At 34.9% G+C, this 21,065-nt stretch overlaps 1 protein-coding gene across 1 annotated transcript in view; it reads right to left on the reverse strand.

The window, feature by feature from the left end:
- The window catches only part of LOC129461857 (ankyrin repeat domain-containing protein 36B), a 76,058-nt gene that overhangs the window by 51,531 nt on the left and 3,462 nt on the right, over nt 1-21,065 (reverse strand). The window contains 3 exon segments of the mRNA XM_063617048.1: nt 3,606-3,672; nt 6,714-6,744; nt 18,463-18,530. Coding sequence (XP_063473118.1) covers nt 3,606-3,672; nt 6,714-6,744; nt 18,463-18,530 — 166 coding nt within the window.

Consider the following 21,065-nt stretch of genomic DNA (forward strand, 5'->3'; position numbering starts at 1 on the left):
ATTTATTTTAAAAATCAAGTCAAAAGGATTCCTGAGTTTTAGAGCTGAATAAATTTATGTGCAAGGTATAGCAACTATAAATACTAAAGTTAATAATGCTTCCAGAGAATAATACACGTAGATGAAATGCCTGTAATTAAGAATCAATAATGCTTCCAACTGTAGGAGATAGTTTTAAAAGTAAAAAGTAATATTCCAGAGATAATTCTGTGTACTCTGTTGGCAATATTCCTTTCCTTATGATTCTATAAAAATAGGTACTTTGATTAGAAAACAATGAGTGTTGATTGCATTCATCACATGTGTGTTCTTAAAGTACAGATGTTATCAGCACAAGGTAAGTCAGACTAGCTCCAGAAATAAGTAATAATTTATTTCTTTAAGAGGGTTCCAGGTTAAAAATATATATTTCTCATTCAATGAATATAAATTAAAAACCTCCTTTAAAATTAACCAGAAATGGCCGGGCGTGGTGGCTCATGCCTGTAATCCCAGCACTTTGGGAGGCCGAGGTGGGCAGATCACGAGGTCAGGAGATCGAGACCATCCTGGCTAACACGGTGAAACCCCGTCTCTACTAAAAATACAAAAAAAATTAGCCGGGCCTGATGGCGGGCGCCTATAGTCCCAGCTACTCGCAAGGCTGAGGCAGGAGAATGGCGTGAACCCGGGAGATGGAGCTTGCAGTGAGCCGAGATCGCCCACTGCCCTCCAGCCTGGGCGAGAGAGTGAGACTCCGTCTCAAAAAAAAAAAATTAACCAGAAATTTTAATTTTTATTAATTTATGTATTAATTAATTTTTATTAATTTTTATTTTTTATTTAATTGCTTATTTATTTTCTCTCTTATTATCAAAAAAAGGCTAAAACAGCTGCCAAGATTATGTAAAAGTGAAATAAATTAGTTAAGCAACTTAGGAATATACCAAATATTATTTTAAAAACCTTTTAACAAGAGTCAAAAATTAATGATTCATTCAAAATCTGATATAGCCTAAAACAGATTTTACTTTGCATTATCTATGAACACAGCATTTACTAGATAAAATATAAGACATCACTTTACTGAAATTTAAAAAAGTGAGGATTAAATTTCTTTCCATTTAGAATTTTTTAATTAATAAATAGATGCATATATTTTCAGTGTACATGTGATGATTTGATCCATCTATATAATCTAATAAGGGTAACAGAGATACACATTACCTTAAATATGTATGTTTTATTTGAACTAGAAATATTCAAGTTATTCTCTCCTGGCTATTTTTAAATGTAAAACAGAATGTTAAATATAGTCACCCATAAATTTTCTTTCAATCCTTTATTAAAATCACCCGTAAGTCACTCAGAAGAATCTTGAGCATTTTTTAAACTGCTAGGGCAAAAATGTACTCATATGTAATTCAGAGTATTACTGAATAAAACTAATAATAAAAAAGTAAATTAATCACATTTTTCAAAATAGGTATGCATGATATATATTTGTGTGAATTGCATTTTGTGGGAAAAAAAAAGTGAGAATGTAGTTTTTAGTAGTACTATATTTAAATGGGTTGGCATCAGAAATAGTACAAGTTGCTTCTGTGTGTCAAAAGCTAAAAACAAATTACTGTATAACTTCAGCTCCTTCCAAAAAAGACAGAACAAAGCAACCATCCACCTTATGGAGCAATGATTCATGAATGAAGTCCACACACAGCTACTAAATAGAAAGCTGTAACTAAGTATACTGACAATAGAAACAGAGGTGAAATGAAAGAATAGACACTAAAGACATGTGGTCTGCAAGGAAAAAGTTAGACTGAGGTAAATCATTTTTAAACAAAGGGGAACGAGGGTGAAACAAACAAAAAAAGAGACATGGCCAGTCAATCAAATATGAGCTTAAAAGAAAAGCTTGTGTTCATAATATATGCCTAATAATCCTGGTTAGCATTTACTCAACAATTTGTTTTGTATAAATACTTATGTAATAAAGAGTTTAATTTGTTTACTATAAAATAACACATCCCAAGAGTTAACCATGATCACTCATCTGAAAACTGACACATTCTTACCACAGAGAGAGAGAGGGGAAAAAAAAACAATAAAGTTCCAGGAACTTAACACCTGGAGAAAGAATTTTTATTCAGAATTCGAAAGAGTAATGTATGTCCTGAAAAATATGTATTTAATAGAACATAGTTGGGGCTTTAAAAATTTAAGAAAATTTAATCTAAAATCCTAATCCAAGCTTCCAGTTGGAAGATATTAGAAAATACGCTGTATCCACCTTTCCTATTTCCTTTTCATCTTTTCTAAATTTTATTTTCTTCTATATGACATATTTTCTCAACATAACTCACCTCAACTTATAGATTCTCACCATTAGAAGATAAATTCAAAACATTCAAGAAATTTAATAGACTTAATTATTAGATATGTCATGCATACTATGTTACCTGTAACATTCCATTATAAAAAAGCCCATTTGCCTATTTGTTGATTCACATTAAAAACTATTAAAATGTTTCTTACATGCAAGACCTTATTCTGTGTATTCCAGGATACATACAAATAGGTTTTCTAGCTTCAAGTGGCTCATAGTAATGCAGGAGCTTTACAATTATTTTTTCAATAACTTAGCACAAAAGCCTCTGAAATTTGAAATTCAGAATGAGATACAAAGACCCTGAGTGGATTCTTTTTAATTACAATGCACAAACCTTGTGAAATTAAAGTCTGACCATAGGAATATGAAGAGTCTCTGCTTATCAAACAGGTTATTTTAAACAAAATGCATATTTTTCAAATAAATAAAGAGTTGAAAATATACTCTTAATAAAAAAGACTTGGAAAACACAGTGTAAACCTTCTCTAATACAGATTTAGAACAGAATTTAAATTTCTAATCTCCCACAACTTTTTAAAATTAGAGATAAGGTCTTGCTATATTGCCAAGCTTGGTTGTAAACTCCTGGGCTCAAGAAATTCTCCTGCCTTGATCTCTTGAATAGGTGGGACTATGATACCATGGTCATGGACATGACACCATGTCTAGTTAAATTTCCACAATTTCTAATATTATTTTAGTCTAATTATAGAACCAAGAATAAAAATAAAGAAATAGCTCTCTGCAAAAATACTGTATGATATCAAAATAGGTGTACAAGAAATAAAAAGAAACTAGATGCTACGTGTAACAGGGTGATTCCATGATTTCTATGATAAGGCAACTGATGGGTTAAAGATTCCTTTAAACAGAGGTATTATTAGTCATACTCATATGATATACAACTCAAAGTAAAAACACTCAAATAAGCCTAGACCAAAATTTGTATCTCCTCTATTGTGGGAAAGCGTTCCCGAGCATCATTTTTCTGTCACTATGTATTTTCCAGCATTTTTTTTTTTTCAGCTCACACCTCTCAAAGTATTTATCAACTATTATTTGCCAAAGTAAAAAAAATTAAAATTAACCCCTCCTATTTCTTTAAAATGGTTATCTCTAACAAAAGTTTTAATACTAACATAAAACAATGATAGGTAGACAACTGCTAAGTTTTAGAATAATAAAAAAATGAGATTCAGAGTGAGAAAATTAATTTCACAAGAGAGTACTCTACCTCAGATTCCGAAGTAAACTTATCCTTTGTCACAGGCTGTGCAACACTATCCGGTCTGTAGAGACTCCTACAGAGCAAAAAGATACAACAAAAATGAGCACGTTCATTTCTTAAAAGAAAACTAAAACCGTCAGTCTATGCATGCATGTCACCTCCAAAAAAATGGTAAAACAAAGTCTGAGGAAGGTCAGTTATCCTTATATTAAATAATATTTATTGGTATAATTAAGATATGGCTTCTGTTTTAGAAAACATTTCAGTAACCTATTTCTGCATCCACCTCTCCCAACCTATAAAATATCCAATGCAGACTCACCCTTAAACCCGTAACAAACAGTGGCAGGCTATATAATGGCACAGCCAGACAGTAATTTGTCCTTATAAATTATCTACCCTAAAGGCTAAACTGAAAATCCAATTGATATCTGACACAACTTTTGTTACTGAACTGGAGTAAACCTGATAACCTAAAACAAGGTAGAAAAGGCACTGTCTCTTCTCCATTATCTATTTCTGATTCAAAGACTAATCTGTGTCACTGAAAAATGGGAGTCTTGGATCCTCAGCTACTTAGATTTCCCATTGATTCTCTTCACCCTAGAACACTACAGGGAGCCCCCTGAAACACTGCAAATGTCTGAAAGCTGAGTGTACAAAAGTCAAAGTACAAATATGTATGTTGTTATGTTGTTATTGGGAATATTCTTCACAGAAGATTAAAACATTAAAATTTTTTAAATCCAATTATTGTCATTATATAGATCCTGCCTTATTGAGATCCACAAAGCCAGCAAGCTTAAGAACCTTCATGGACACTCAGATACCCGAGAGAGAGAATGCTGGAAAAGTCTCCCTCCTAAGTACTTAAAGCTCCATTTCATTCATCACTATCTAAATATCTTCCTTCCTATGGGCTCCCACTTCTGGATCCCTCTTCTGAAGGGATCCATGGCAATCTCCAATCTATATCTTCAGCCTAGGAAAGCCCAGATTCCTCCAAAGATGGGCTAACATAATTGAGAGTAGGAACTCTCTATTCCTCTGCTTCTGGAAAGTAAGTTAGTCTCAGTCATCCACCCCAAGCATACGCATGTTCCCAACTACCCAAATGAAGCTTCATTTCTGATTTGCCAGCCAATCCTACATTTGCCCTACCCTACATGTCCATGAGAGAATTGAGAAAAGAGTCAGAAAAAAAGAGACATCCACACTGGGTCACAGATCTATGTACTTAAGCAATTTCCAGCTCCCTAGTTCTCGAGGGATTCTAAGCCCTCTGTAAGCTGGGATGGAAGATGATACCACATTCCTATCTGCTCTGGAGACTCTTTCCAGTGGCTCAAATTCTTTTAACATTTTTCAATAAAACCTTGAAGTTTGTCAGTTCCTGCAGTTAAACAAACAAAAAGGCAGCAACCTCTTTAGAACTCGTGAACGCCGTATTCTAATATGCTTTTCTTTTTTTTTTTTTTTTTTTTTTTTTTTTTGAGACGGAGTCTTGCTCTGTCACCCAGGCTGGAGTGCAGTGGCACAGTCTCGGCTCACTGCAAACTCCGCCTCCCGGGTTCATGGCATTCTCCTGCCTCAGCCTCTCCGAGTAGCTGGGACTACAGGCGCCCGCCACCACGCCCGGCTAATTTTTTGTATTTTTAGTAGAGACGGGGTTTCACCGTGGTCTCGATCTCCTGACCTCGTGATCCGCCCGCCTCGGCCTCCCAAAGTCTAATATGCTTTTCTTGATAACTCCCAACATCCTGTGTTTTCAATTCTCTTATCTTTATCAAACTTGTAATAAACCAAATATTCAGATTTTTTCCTAAAACCCTCATTTCTATCCAATTAAGTGTTTGTTTCTCTTCAAATTTGGCTGTCCCCTGCAAATTCCATTCTTATCCACTTTCATTGGGTTCAACAGCTCATTCCATTCTCATCCTCTTCCACTGCGTTCACTAGAGCCACTCGCTCTTTCTAAAACTAAAATCGCTCAATGACAGAATGATGTAAAAGAAGACTGGGTTTTGAACTAAGAAACCTGAGTGCGAGTCTCATTTCTCTGATTTACTGTATCCAAATAATTTTCTCTCTTTGAGTTTCAGGTTCTCCACCTGAACAACCACTTGATCAGGATGTTAAGCAAGGATTCAAGTACTAGAGGATATTTTGTTTAGTCTCTAGGATTTCTTAACATTCTGAAATTCTATGCACCTCTGATTTTGTCTGCAGGAAAACGGGGAATATTTAGCTGCCATACAAGAAAACTATAATAGAAGATCATAAACCCTAAGAAAAGCAGAAGACAAAGTGAAAAGAAATCAAGAAAATATTAAAATGCCATGGAAGGAAAAAAGAAGAATCCAGAAAATAAGAAAAAGCTTCAGCGAACTAGGCAGGGTACTCCAAGAGAAAACCTAACTGGGTAGGTAGTAAGTAGAGAAATGAATTAGAAATATCCTTTTAATATATGCTCAATATAGTTAACATAACATGGACTATATGCAGATATTCTCCATGCATAGTAAGATACTATTTTTCTAGGACTGGCCTGGTCTTGCTTACGAAAAACTTAGGGTCCTGTGGTCACAGGTAACTGCTATCTGCCTTTAAAATTTTGATGGTTAGAAAACAAAATGTAATATGGTTACCACTGCCATTTCCAAAATATTTGGACAAAATTTTGGAGTAGCCAGGCTTCTAAGGAACACTCTAAAGAGAGTTAATATATAACAAAATGTGACTTTCTGAATTGATCTGATTTAAACAAGTACCTTGATCGCATTGCTGCATAGGTCTCTATCCATCTATGCTTAGGGGCAAAAGAAGTGATTTGAGATCCAGGCAGGATGATGGGTCAAATCATGGGTTGGCTACCTGTTAACTGTGGAATCATGAGCCAATATTTCAACCTCTTTAAAGCAGAGTTGCCTAATTAATAAAAAAGCAATAACAGCACAAATAGTTTGTAAAGCTGTGTGGAGATGACATGACATGATAAATGTTAAGCATGTAATAAGGTGTCTAGCACAGAGTAGAACACTAAACAGATACTAGTTTCTATTCTCTCTATTCACTAAGTTAACATATCACTTTAAAAAATCTGTGAAATCATACCTGTCAAAACACTCTTCAACAGGAGGAAGCCCTATTAAACAAAAAGTAAAATGCATTTTGAATCAACAATAGGAACCTATAGAATATTAAAAACATAAAAGAGCACAGTGACTTCTTCCTATAATCTCAGCTACTCAAAAGTCTGAGGCAGAAATATCACCTGAGAACCCCAGGAGTTTCAGACCAGCTTGGGCAACACAGAAACACTCTATCTTTATTTTTAAATAAGTTAAAAAATTTTTTTAAAAATCACATAGGCAGAGCTCAGTGGGTCACACTTGTAATCCCAGCACTTTGTGAGGCTGAGGTGGGTGGATCACTTTAGGTCAGAAGTTCGAGACCAACCTGGCCAACATGGTGAAAGCCGGTCTCCACTAAAAATACAAAAATTACCAGGTTGGTGGCACACACCTGTAATCTCAGCTACTCAGGAGACTGAGACAGGAGAATCACATGAACCCAGTAGGTGAAAGTTGAAGTGAGCCAGGATCACGCATGTCTTTTATATAAGACGTCAGAAGGATTTAAAACATTGTACTACAAAGATTCATCATGCTCTTTGACTTGCCTGGTAATTGAGAAGGTACACAACGACAATTACACTTTAGATGAATGTACACTTCAAAACTCCTCAGTGGAAGTGTCCCGAATTGGTCAGCTTGGATATATGTTTGGTGAATCCTATTATATGGTATTCATTATTTTTCATATCCATGTGGTATAATAATGAGCCTACACTTTTGTATTTTCTGGTTTAGCCTTCAGAAAGTTTTGTCAATCAATCATGGCAACAAGGTATAACATACAAACCTAATCAAAGTGTATAAAAAATTATCAAATTTGATATACTTACACAAAATAAAGTTGCTACAAGCATTAGATACGAATAAGGTTTTCCATTTGGAAATCACTCCGATATTCATTAAAAATAACCACTTTAGGAGTCAGTTAATGAATTTAACATTATTTTTGTTTCTAACATAGTCTGGTTTGAAGGATCATGTTATTCTCTAAAGAATTTTCATTAAATTGCTATTGTATCTAAAAGTTAGCTCCTTGAAAAACAAAGCCAATGTATGCACATTCATGTTTATTTCATTTGAATAACTAATATCAATAAAATCTATGTCTCTGATTCCCAATAGTAACAAAGAGAAGTAATGAGTCACTGTGGTTTATCTGAATTCTAGTAATCTTTCCTTCTTCCAGTAATTTCTGGAGCAGCCAAAATCAAATCATCTTTTATGCAAATATTCTAAATGCATCTGAAGTTCAGTTACACTTAGAGTCATAATTTAAAAAATCATTTTCTTTGTACTCATGAAGGCTCCTAATATTCTTACATTTCCCAGATTCAGCAGTTCAGCTCTTTTGCCATCTTTTTCCACTTTTGCCAAAACATACATGTCAAAGAAATAATGCATAATCAGATTCCCATGTAAATAAGGTAAACAAAATCTCTAAATCACCAGAGACTTCTTATTAATAACAAACCAAATATATACATATGTACATATATGTATGTATGTATTATATATCTATATATATCATGATTGCCAAGAATATTGGTAGTTTTTTTAGTACTCAAGATATACATTCTTTTATTTCTTTGTTTCTAAAGCTAGTTTGATATAATATACCATAGGGGTCTCTCAGGTCTTTTCATGAAATGACTACCTCAGCAAACACAGCTTTCCTAAAGAAAAAAAACCACTTTTTCTAGATTAAGCTGCATCCCAATATGCTAACTGATGTGAACGGAGCACGTATCATTGATGTGCAAAATTTCTAGGGAGGAGAAATGAGACCCTGTGGGTCACCCTCATCCTTCTAACTTCCGCTTTCCACTAAGTGACTCCCCACAAGTCTCCTCATCAGAAACCTCCAAATTACCTAGCTAGCTGCTTTCTTTGTTTACACCTGCCCAATTTGACATACACTCTTTTTCGTTCATAAATCTAATATCCATATTGGTGGACTTCATTCTTTGCCCTCCACATTCATTTCTTCATTATTCTCACCACTACTGTATTGTGACATCTGTACAATCCCATTCTGACACATGTGAAGATAAGGTTTTGCTTTATTAAAATGTTAAATGTATCAGACACTTGACTAACGTGTACAAATTCCTTCTTCACAAAAGCAGCCCCATGGCCTTCTCTCTCCGACACTCTGTTTCACAGCTGTTCTTCACTCACATCGGTTTGAGTATCTATCGTCTCTCATTTTGTCTCTATGCTTTCACCTCATATTATGAGTTATTATCATAGGCTCAGCAGCCTATCTTACCTATTTTCCTCTCCAGGAGACAGTACTGTGTAGTAAATTAGAATTTTCCAGGATATGAACACTTTCATGTACACAAGACTTTTTGGAGTTGTTTTATGTTTAACTACGCATAAAACCACTATGTCTATGCCTTCCAGAGAAATGGGCTCTGAAATGTTACTGAACATAACCTATTTAAAAACTTCTTTAACTACAATGACACTGCCTCTCCTCAATGCACCAAAATCTTCAGAAATAACTTGTGAAGACTTGAAAACATGTCAGTAATTGACATGAAAAATGAAGAATGACATAATTTTTTGCAGGTATAAATAAGACACGCTGAGATCCTTACTAGATCCAAGAAGAGCAAAGTACATTAGACAGGAAATAAATACGGAACAGAAATATTTTCATTTGTAATTATTCTATTTACAGTTTTCAGAAGAGAAAAAAATACACACACACACACACACAAACACACACACACATTCACACACAAAAACCAGAGCAATACGGCTTTACAGGGTGTTTTTTCTTCAAGGGCCTATTTGTCATTTGACATCCGGGAACACTCTATAGGGATCAACAAAGGGGTTCTAAATTGTGACCTGAGTAGTTTAGAGTTTAACATTCATGAGGGGGAGCCGAGAGGACAAGTAACACTTTGACCATTGGCCATTTCCTCTCCTTACTGTTATTCTCTGAAAAGCACACACTGGATTTTCTCAGGGTCATGACATGTCAAAAAGACATGCTTTAAGGGGGAAACAGTTGCAATCAACATGGCCATGGGAGAGACACAGCTATGCTTGCTAGGATTTCCAATACTTCTGTTTCATTTCTAATACAGTACAAATCAATAAAAGCTACCATGTAAGCATATCCATGCTGGTATGTCATCATATTTATGTCCATATGGTATCAGCATGAAGAGAGCATAATTAAATATGCTGCAGTCATCACATGGCATATCATGAGATCATACAATAAATCAAATACCTCACTGGGTCAACGTGGATAGATCTCAAATATATATCACTAATTTTACAAAGACCAAGTTGCAGTCATTGTGTGCACTGTCTGAACTTTTCTACAAGGTTTTAATACACAAAATCAAGTTCTACATGTTATCTATGAATGTGCACATATGTTGTAAGAGGTTTTTAATGTGCATTTGGGTGATTTATTTTTCGTTTTTTTAAAAAAAAATTTAATTCAAGTTCTTGGTTACATGTTGTCTATAAGTTTTAGTAGTACAGAAAACCCTAAGACCATAACAGCTCAGAATGACTGTCTTAAAAGGCTGTGTCTACCAAAGGGTCAGGAAAGCATGACTACTTACTTTCTTCATTTTTAAAACTCAGAGGTACCAAACGCACACTCCCAAATAAAACTGCACACAAGTTATTTAGTTTAATTAGATCCCATTTGTCAATTTTGGCTTTTGTTGCCATTGCTTTTGGTGTTTTAGTCATGAAGTATTTGCCCATGCCTATGTCCTGAATGGTATTGCCTAGGTTTTCATCCAGGGTTTTTATACAATAAGAACTTACTTTTAAGTCTTTAATGCATCTTGAGTTAATTTTTGTATAAGGTGTAAGGAAAGGGTCCAGTTTCAGTTTCCTGCATAAGGCTAGCCAGTTTTCCCAACACCATTTACTAAATAGGGAATCCTTTCCCCATTGCTTTTGTCAGGTTTTTCAAAGATCAGATGGTGTAGACGTATGGCATTATTTCTGAGGCCTCTGTTCTGTTCTATTGGTCTATATATCTCTTTTGGTACCAGTACCATGCTGTTTTCATTACTGTAGCCTTGTAGTATAGTTTGAAGTCAGGTAGCATGATGCCTCCAGCTTTGTTCTTTTTGCTTAGGATTGTCTTGGCTATATGGGCTCTTTTTTTGGTTCCATATGAAATTTCCAGTAGTTTTTTCTAATTCTGTGAAGAAAGTCCATGGTAGTCTATAGCATTGAACCTATAAATTACTTTGGGCAGTATGGCCATTTTCATGATATTGATTCTTCTATGCCAAAAAGTAATGAATACAGCTACCTGGATGCTCTCCAAATCCAATCCTTTTGGGATTTTATGAAAGCTCCATTACATAGGCATGACTGATTAATTGAACATTTAGCCCCTCTCACATCCCAGGAGGTGAGGGGTGGGGCAGGAAGTCCCAACCCTCTAATCACACCCTGATCTCTCTGATGATGAGCCCCACCCTGAAGCCATCTGGAGGCTGCCTGCCATAAGTCAATCATTAGCATACAAATGATATCATGTTGGAAATTCTGAGGATTTTAGGAGTTGTATGACAGAAAATGCGGTTGAAGACCAAATATGTATTCCATAATATGACATTGGTGGTTTTATTGACTGCAGATTCAGTTACCCATGGTCAACTATGGTCCATAAATAAAATTCCAGATGTATATACATCATAAGGTTTAAATTCCATGAGATTCTGAGTAGTATGACAAAATTTGAGCCATTACATCCCAGTCTGCCCAAGATGTGAATCGTCCCTTTGTCAAGTGCATACACATTATATATGATATCTGCTCATTAGTCATTGACATAATCTGTTCCCAACATCCAACCAACAATATCATCATGGCTCACGGATCCAAGATCACGTGAAGCAAATGATCTTTTTTCTGACATATAGTCAAATAGAAGATCAATAGTAGCCTAAGACTACATGGCAATGCCTACTGCATTTGCCTCACTTATCACATAGCCATTTTATCATCTCACATCAGTGCAGAAAGTAGGGTGACTATAGTACATGATATTTTGTGAGCTCACATTCACATAACTTTTATTACAGTATATTGTTACAATTGATCTACTTTACCATTAGATATTATTAATCTCTTATTGTGCCTAATTTATGCATTAAATTTTATTATAGATATATATGTATTTTTAAAAATTATTGTACACATAGAGTTCAGCACTATTCATGTTTTCAGGCATTCACTAAGGGTCTTGAAATGTATCCCCCATGTATAAGAGGAAATTACTGTACTTATTTTGTTGAAACACAACAGTTTCTCCACCTCTTCAGTTTAAACTATTCAGGATAAAGCACTCTAATACAAAAAATCTAGGTCTATGAAAACTGTACTCTATTCTATGGCAAAACACAGCATACAGACCAGGGTCAAGGATCCCTGCAAAGACTTTTCAGCTGCCAGTGCAGAAGAGCCTAAAAGAGATCAGTGTCCTTACTCTCACTAATCCTCTCCTAGGGAAGATTCTGGTAAGTTTGCTTAGTTCTAGCTATTCATTCACCCTATGTAGGGCACAAACAACGCTTAAATTCAATTTTCATTTTAGCTCCTTCAAAAAAACACACACAGAGGAAATAGCACTCCCTTAAAAGCTTATCCAATCTGATTCTTGTCTCCTTGTCAGAGAGAAGCTTATAAAGAAACACTGGGGAGGTATGGCAAGTTGCCAGGGAGGACTTTCTAATATATAATATATATATAAAGGAACCATAAACTCACTGGAGCTACCAAGATGTGCCAATAGTTGTCCCACTACCTAGTGGGAAAAACAACAACAACAACAACAAATCTTTGTCACTTTAGGTAAACAAAAATAGTATGATTCTCTTGGCATTTTTCATGACGGAGAAACTAGTTATAAGTGAGTCATGTTATAATAATATAGACTGTTTTCAAACTGATCCCTCAAAGAAAGGTCAATAAGAAACATATTGGTATGCCTATAGTATTCACTAGCTGGTCTTATTTCCAACTGCAAGGTAAATAGGAAAGACTTTCTGACTCCAGTTTTATAAAGTACAGCCTCTTGAAATTGTCCCTTTCCACTTCTAGTCTATCTGGACCCATCTCACAGAGAAGGATGATCCAGTTAGTGCTATGTAGTACACAGCATGAAGTCATTTTCCTCAACCCTCCCTATTATGTGGCAAATGTCTATATAAATTATGCTTTTTCAGCATGTAAAGCATATGACATTAAATCCTACATTAATAAACTAAAAGCAAAAAAGCACAATGGATAGCTTAATTGAATATATTCAATTACCTTGGAAATTTATGTTTTGTAATATTGAAGATATCCACTATATTATCTTTAATATATGACTATGCTGGACATATCAAAACTCTGGAGACAGCAAAAATATTAGTAGTTGACAGGGGTTAGTTGGGGGGGGAGGAATAAAAAAAGAGAGACGAATTTCAGGGCAGCGAAAAGTATTCTAACGGCAGGTACATCTATTATACATTTGTCCAACTATATAGAAGGTACAATACCAAGAGGGAACTTAAATATAAACTATGGACTTTGGGTGATTATTATGATCCAGCAATGTAAGCTTCTCAGTTGTAACAAATGTACCACTCAGGTGGGAGATATTGATAATGGGGGGACCTATGCATGTGAGGGGGGATGGCATATATGAAAAATCTCTTTAGGTTCTTTTCAATATTGCTGAGAATATAAAACTGCTCTTAAAATAAAGTTATTAATTTTTTAAAAAGATTTTCACTGAATCTTCTATTACTAATATATTGCTATAATATATTGCCATATATTATAGCAAGATGTACTCAATTTGAAACACAATATGAATATTCTCTCCAGAATTATAGTATATAAAAGTACATAAAGCAAATAACTGTACTAACAGGCAAGAAAATAACTGATAAATGACTGATTTTTTAAATTTCATAATTATAAACGGAAATTTAACAAAATATAAAACAAAACTGAACCATCTATATAATTAAAATGAAACAAATTTATTTTAATTTTAAATCAGAAATCATTACTTATTTTATCTAATCATTTTACTGAAAGGTTAATCGAATAAGAACAGATTATAGTTACCTAATATTACCATAGTAACTTCTGTAGAGAAACCTGTTAAATATTCACCAAAATTCCAAAATCTAACAGCACAGAAATTTAATATTTCATATTAAGTTGCAACTGACACAAATGAAATAAGCACCATGCTATGTTATATCACCATGTTATTCACTATTAAATAGAATTTTTAAGACACTAAAATTAAGTTGGGCCTGTAACTGCTGTGAAGAAAATAATTCATATAACAGTCATAAGACTGTCATTCTTAGAAAGGCCTACATGCAAAACTGGCCCTTCGCTGGTGTTTGGAAATTTGCATTTTAAAGGTTTGTCACCATTTCCTGAGAAAAGTAGCTCACTGTACCTAAACTGTTTGCATAAACAATGTGGTTGACTCTTAACGGCTGCTTTTCTTCTGGAAGTATGGAATTTTTGTATATGTGTGAGAGAGAATGCCTATGTAACTAGCTTCCATAAAAACCTTGGATACTGTGTAAGTCTCTAGTCAGACTCATATTGGTAGACAATACTGCCCATGTGCTGTCAAAATTCAAAGCTACAGGAATTCAGCACATCCTGGTAACTCCATAGGAGAGGGCTCCTGGAAGCTTGTGCCTGGCTTCCCCAAGACTTGCCACAGGCCCCTTTGCCCTGAGCCAATTTTACTTTGTATTCTTTCACTGTAACAAATCAAAGCCTAGAGTAGGACTGTTTGCTGAGTCCTTACAAGTGAATCACCAAACACAGAGGTAGTCTTGGGAAACTCTGACATAATGGCATTATATGAAATTAGTTTTCTTTAAGGTGATGTGACCTGTGACTACAATCAGAAGGCTGTTTATAGAATACCTTTCCCTAATCTGTTTTCCTTAACAGTTGCCTTTGAGATTCCTGTATTTCTACATGAATAAATCCATAAAGGAATAGAAATAATTATGCCAAAAAAAAATGAAAAACAAGCAGCAATCCTATTTTAACCAGAATAAAAAATTGAGAATATGGATGATTAAAAATATACCCCATAGTATGAAAGCTTCTAGAAGAGAAACAAAAAGATCACAGCCAATTGTCTTCAACTCACCAAGGTTTCTTTTATAATAATTGGGGATCAGGCCAGGTGCAATGACACGCACCTGTAGTCCCAACTACTCCAATGGCTGAGGCAGGAAGATTGCTTGAGATCAAAAGTTTGAGGTTGCAGTGGAGATTGTGCCTGTGAATAACCATTGCACTCCAGCCTGGGAAACAGAGTGAGACCCTGTGTCTAAAATGTATTAGTAGGCTGGGGGCGGTGGCTCATGCCTGTAATCCAAACACTTTGGGAGGCTGGGGCAGGCAGATCACAAGGTCAGGAGATGGAGACCATCCTGGATAACGCGGTGAAACCCCATCTCTACTAAAAATATAAAAATTAGCTGGTCGTGGTGGTGCACGCCTGTAGTCCCAGCTACTTGGGAGGCTGAGGCAGGAGAAGCACTTGAACCCAGAAGGCAGAGGTTGCAGTGAGCCGAGATCACGCCACTGCACTCCAGCCTGGGCAACAGAGCAAGACTCAGTCTCAAAAAATATATATATTAATAAAAACATACGTAAAATAATTTGCATCATTCAGGTCATTGTGATAATTATAGAAATATATGTAGCCATTGGATATAATACTGTACTATCGATCATAGAGGTCATTTAATTTGTTTCTAATCTTTTTTCTTAAGTTCTTATAAAACTAAAAATATCTACTAAAACTAAAAATCATCTGTTAAAGGCAGTTCTTCAGAGAACAGGTCAAAAAGTCAAAAACTGCATTTAAAATGTAGGATGAGTTATCCACTTCTCCTCCCAAACAGTGGGTTTTTATTATTAAGGGCCAATAGGACTTTAAACTCATTTTGGGGAATAAAGGAAGTTATGGACCAGCACAATGCCTCATGACTATAATTCCAGCACTTTGGGAGGCTGAGGCAGGAGGATCACTTGAAGCCAAAAGTTTGAGACTGGCCTGGGCAACAGAGAGAGACCCTTGTCTCTAAAAAAATAAAAAATAATAAAGTTAGCTTGGTGTGGTGGCATATGCTTGTAGCAGTCTCAGCGACTTAGGAGGCTGAAGTAAGAGGACCACTTGAACCCAGCAGTTTGAGGCTGCAGTGAGCTATGATCACACTATTGCACCCCAGCCTGGGAAACAGCAAAAGACTCAATCTCAAAAAAAAAAAAAAAAAAATCAAGAAAGTTATATATAGATGTTAAAGGTGTGGTAATCCAACTGACCAAATATTCCAGCTAAGTAACAGATTACCAATATTTGAAGAAATATAATACCAGAAAACTGTTTTACATTAAAACTATGTCAAGTTTGAAAATTTAAAAGACACCTTAAGTGTCATAACTTAATTTGAAAATTTAAAAGACATTTAAAGTTTGAAAATTTAAAAGAAACTTAAAATCTTAAAGGACCAGCATCACTTACACTGTCATTGTGCTAAAGATATAAAGAAGTTTAGCATTGAAGATTAATAGAATACCAGATATACTTTAGAATAGGTAGCTAATTCTCTTAAAAGAAAATCATATATAGTTGTCAAAAATACCTATGTTAGAAATGTGTCCTAATAATATTTTCTTTAGGGATGAAATTCAAAAGAAAACAGTAAAAGCAGAGATATTAGAGGAGGTCATGAAAAGGGAATTGCACTAAAACAAAGTGTCGCAGAACACAGAGACTTGGTATACTTAGCATATCACCTTATATTTTTCTCCATGACATTATATAAAAGATGTCAGCTTCTCCAAACTGCTTGTCTGTAGACTACTTCCAGTTGAAACTTGAAACTCTCGAAATGTGGCTGTGTTATGATTCCATGTTGGAGGGAGTTGGGATGTATGTGCTTTGGACAAGCTGGTTCCGGTTACTGCTGCCAGACTTTTGTTTCAGAATGCATCCAGAAGAACTTATCAGGGATTTCAGTACAAACTAAGTATTTCCACAAGGAGCAGATAAGAAGACCACAGTTTTTCTCACACATTACCCTTAGGTTTTGACAATTCTGTAAAAGTGTGGGCACATGTATTCAGAAGTCAAGACTATTTTCCCTGACCCTGTGGACGTAGCTTCTGCAGTTACAAAAGAGTTACGTAGGATCTTGGTAGATTTGTTCCTTCATATTTGGACACCAGACATACCAATCACATCAACAGCCCACATTACACCTCAAAAATGGTTCTTTTGAAAAGGGTACCGCCAAAGAGCTTTTAAAAGTTAAATCTAATTGGCTTTTTAGTAATCTTACTTGTTAGAATTGATACTCCCTCCTTAAAATTCTCACATTTTTTATTTTTGCCACATCACTTCCTCTGACTCCTCTCCTACTTTTCTCTAGCCACTGCTCATTCTCCTTTACCAACGCTTTTTTTTTTTCTGGGGGCGGGAGGGAATGTTGACATTCCCAGGGTTTTGTCACTGGATGCCTCCTCATTCTACATCTGCATCATGGACAGTTGAGATCGATGACTTTGCCTAATAATTATAATAACATCATTCTACGTCTGCATCTCCAACCTCAGAATTGGAGGGAAGGGAAGTTACTCTTCCCTGTTGACCAGCTGTACTTCTCCATTCAGTGAACACATCCTACTCATTTCTCATGTGCAGTATAAAGGCCAGTACACAACCTGGAAACCTATGAATGATCCAAGATTTCTCTCTCCCCACTAATGTTTTACATTCAATGTTCACTAAATCTTATTAACTGTACCTCTTTTCTGCTTCTGCTTTATATTTCTACTGCTACCAAATAAATATGTTTATATTTCCTAGATCAACATGGCCTCTTCATTGATGGTTTTCACAGGAAAAAAAGTCCCTACCAACTGTTATTGTTTCTTTATAAATAAAAAATTAAGTAAAACAAATGAAGAAGGCATAAGGCAAGAAAAAGTAAAACAAATTTAAGTAAAACAAATGAAGAAGGCATAAGGCAAGAAAAAGACCAACATTTTAAAATGAGTAAACGGAATAAATTTACCATGGATGGGTGAACACCTTACACTAGACTGATAGTAGTTCAAGCATCGAACTACAAGGAAACTACAGCTTTAACTACTGCAAAAGCTTCCTTTCTCTAGCTTACTTTCTTGTACTCAGAATACAATATATAATATACATAACATACCAAATATGTATTTTCATCAGCATGGGCATTGGCAGCACTAAATCCCATGTTGTTCAAGGGCCAACTGTAATTATTGATTCATTTACTAACTGCAAAGAATTTATTTTACAAATTAAATAGAAGTTCTAATTTTACAAAAAGTCTAATTCATTATTATGTGACTATAAAAAAACATGCAATGTAATAACTTAAAAATTTGTTTTCTTATTTACACAAAAAGATCATCTAGAATATTAGGAACCATAATTAAATAATAATTTTTTTCAAACAATACTGAGATTATAAACTACCTACAATTAACTTTTTAAATAATTATAAAATCTACACTACTAAGTATTTTTTAAATGTGTGCAATTTAAACAGTGACTTTTTAAAACTGTTTTTTTGTAATCAAAACATCTTTATTCTTTTTTATCTATGGTAGTACCATCAAGAGTAATTCACTATCAGAAATCTTACCTGGATTGCTATTTATAGAAAACTCTTCATATTTCTTTCTTTTGTATTCAGAAATTAGTTCAAAAATGCTATGTATAAAAATAAATGAAATTAATATTTTAATAGTATTATCAAAAACATTTACCAAATATACTAAATTATTAGAGTATCTGGAACAATATCAGGATGTTAATTATCCTATACACTTCCTTCTGTAAGCTCTACAAACTTCTTAGTACCTTTCTAATTAAATAATAAAAACAGGTGAAGTACTCATGAAGTGAAGGCAGTATAGCTCAGCAAACTATCTCACATCAGCTTGACATAATGGAAAGTCACCTTCCTGGCTCTTACTGGAAGGTCTTGGCTCTATAGCCAACAGGTATTTGCTCTTAAACAAGTTGCTTCTCTTAGGCACAATGTCTTCTTCTAGATTTTATTATCTTCTTTCACTAGGTTGTTATATAGGTTTAATGAAGTAGCATTTTTAACATTCACAGAGAAATAGTAAAGCAGTGGAATTTGTTCTTGAACTTTATTGCTGAAACTATTTTGAAATCCCAAATCAAACCCAATGTGTATTTTTTCATAGGTTCTAATATTCAAATGTTTCAGTTTAAGAAAAATGTTAAGTCCTAATTTTGCTTATTGTTCTATTATTTGTGGCTTATAATTCAGGGCATCTCAACTATTTCATAATTCATAAATTAATTTATGAATACATTATTTCATTAAAATAGGTAACATGATTGTTCACTATTATTGAGCTCATCAATTCCAAGGGCAGAAAACTAACAGATGTCAAGATCTGGCTTGGGCTACCACTATTACTTCTCTACAGACTCTAACTGAACCAGCAGATGTTTGCTAGAATGATGGTTAATCTCCATCAGTGATGTTATCTCCAACTGACATGGAAGACAAAACCCTACTTTCATTTTTTTTAAGTTCCATGAAGTAGATGAAAGTTGACATTTTCTCATTTCCAAGATACATACTAACAAAATATTTACACAACACCCCATGTGTTACTTATCTCCATTCTCAGTTTATAGATCACCTTACACAAATGCTTTTCTAGTGAAAAATCACAATTCTAATATAAGGGGCCACCCATTTTGTTTCGATTCAAACTGTGACTTAGCTAGCCAGCAAACAGTCAAATGACCTTCCCGTGACTGCAAAATATGAAATGCTTCACCATGCTAATTTTCTCCGTATTGTTCCAATTTTAGTATTTGTGCTGCCAAAGCAAGCACAAAGCCTTACTTTTACCTATAAATGCTGATAAGTCATGGATGAGGGTTAGCTCTGTTAAATCTAACTAACCAACTTGAGACTTAGATAATTCCGATGAATGGCTTCCTGTGAGTTAGAATCCGAAAATATTTTACAAACTTGAGATAGTGATGCAAGCAGCTTGGGAGATCTTCATTATTATAGAAAACAGATCACTTGAGGGGCCAACCACAAGTTGATGCCTCCTACTCTAAGGAAGGATGGCATAGAAGCTTCCACTACCTGAGAAAAGCTCTTACACTGTTTATTTAAAAAGTCTCAGGGTACAGATCTGGTAGCAATAAAGAAAAAAACTGTCATCTCTTTCTACAACATTATTTGAATATCTCTGACAGTTTAGAACTATCCCAACTAATATTTGAAGAGAAAAAAAAGGGACTCAAAAAATAACTCATCATGAAGGTCTAGAAGCCCAGGTTAAAATGTGGGCTTTACATCAGGTTTTGAGTGTGGGTGAAAGTGTCAATTTGCTCAGTGTGTATGTTGATAAAGTTAGAATATCCAGCTAACAGAGCAAGGTTCTGCTGTTTTGGAAACAATGGCTGAGCATATAAGTATGTGCAAGTGAACTAAAAAAAATAGTTGTAACTTTGAAGCCTTTTTATGGATCAACATGAAGATTGAGGGATCTCAAACAGAAAGGGCATCCTGGTGGCAAAGGTTAATCATTACCAGACTGCAAGAGTACTTTCAGTGGCAAGAAAGCAGCAACAGAATCAATGAAAACGAAGCAATGATTAGAATGTCCTTTCCCCTTCTCCTTCTGACTTGTAGACACTGATTGTCTTCCTTGGACTTAGGGAACCCCTTAGGTTCTTGAAAAATTCAATGATCAGGCTATAGTAGATGGTCCCCAGTACACAGTACAAGATTTTTTGATAAACTGGACATTTTGAGACCCAAATAACTAATTAGAAAAATCAAAGTTGTGAAACGACTTTATCCTATGCATAGGGGTTATACTTGAAATAAAATGTACAACATTGGAATCCCTAAGGAGAAAAGTCCTAAAAGTTTCAATATCAAGAATCCTGCACCTACTGCTACTTATCTTGCCTTTTGCTTGATTTCTGGCTGACAAAGTTGCACAACCCTCGAAAACTTAAAACTTGAAAATTTGTCACTTGAAAACTACTTGAACCAAACTATGAAATCTCACCTGATATATAAGATGCAATTGTTACAATTATTTTAAACACTATATATGGAGGATAATAATATATCCTCCTTCCTTCCTTCCTCTTTCTTTCTTTCTTTTTTTCTTTTCTTTTCTTCCCTCTGTGGCCCAGGCTGGAGTAAACTCGGCTCGCTGCACACTCCCTGCG

This window comes from Symphalangus syndactylus, chromosome 14, assembly GCF_028878055.3.
Source record: "Symphalangus syndactylus isolate Jambi chromosome 14, NHGRI_mSymSyn1-v2.1_pri, whole genome shotgun sequence".
NCBI classification, from domain to species: domain Eukaryota; kingdom Metazoa; phylum Chordata; class Mammalia; order Primates; family Hylobatidae; genus Symphalangus; species Symphalangus syndactylus.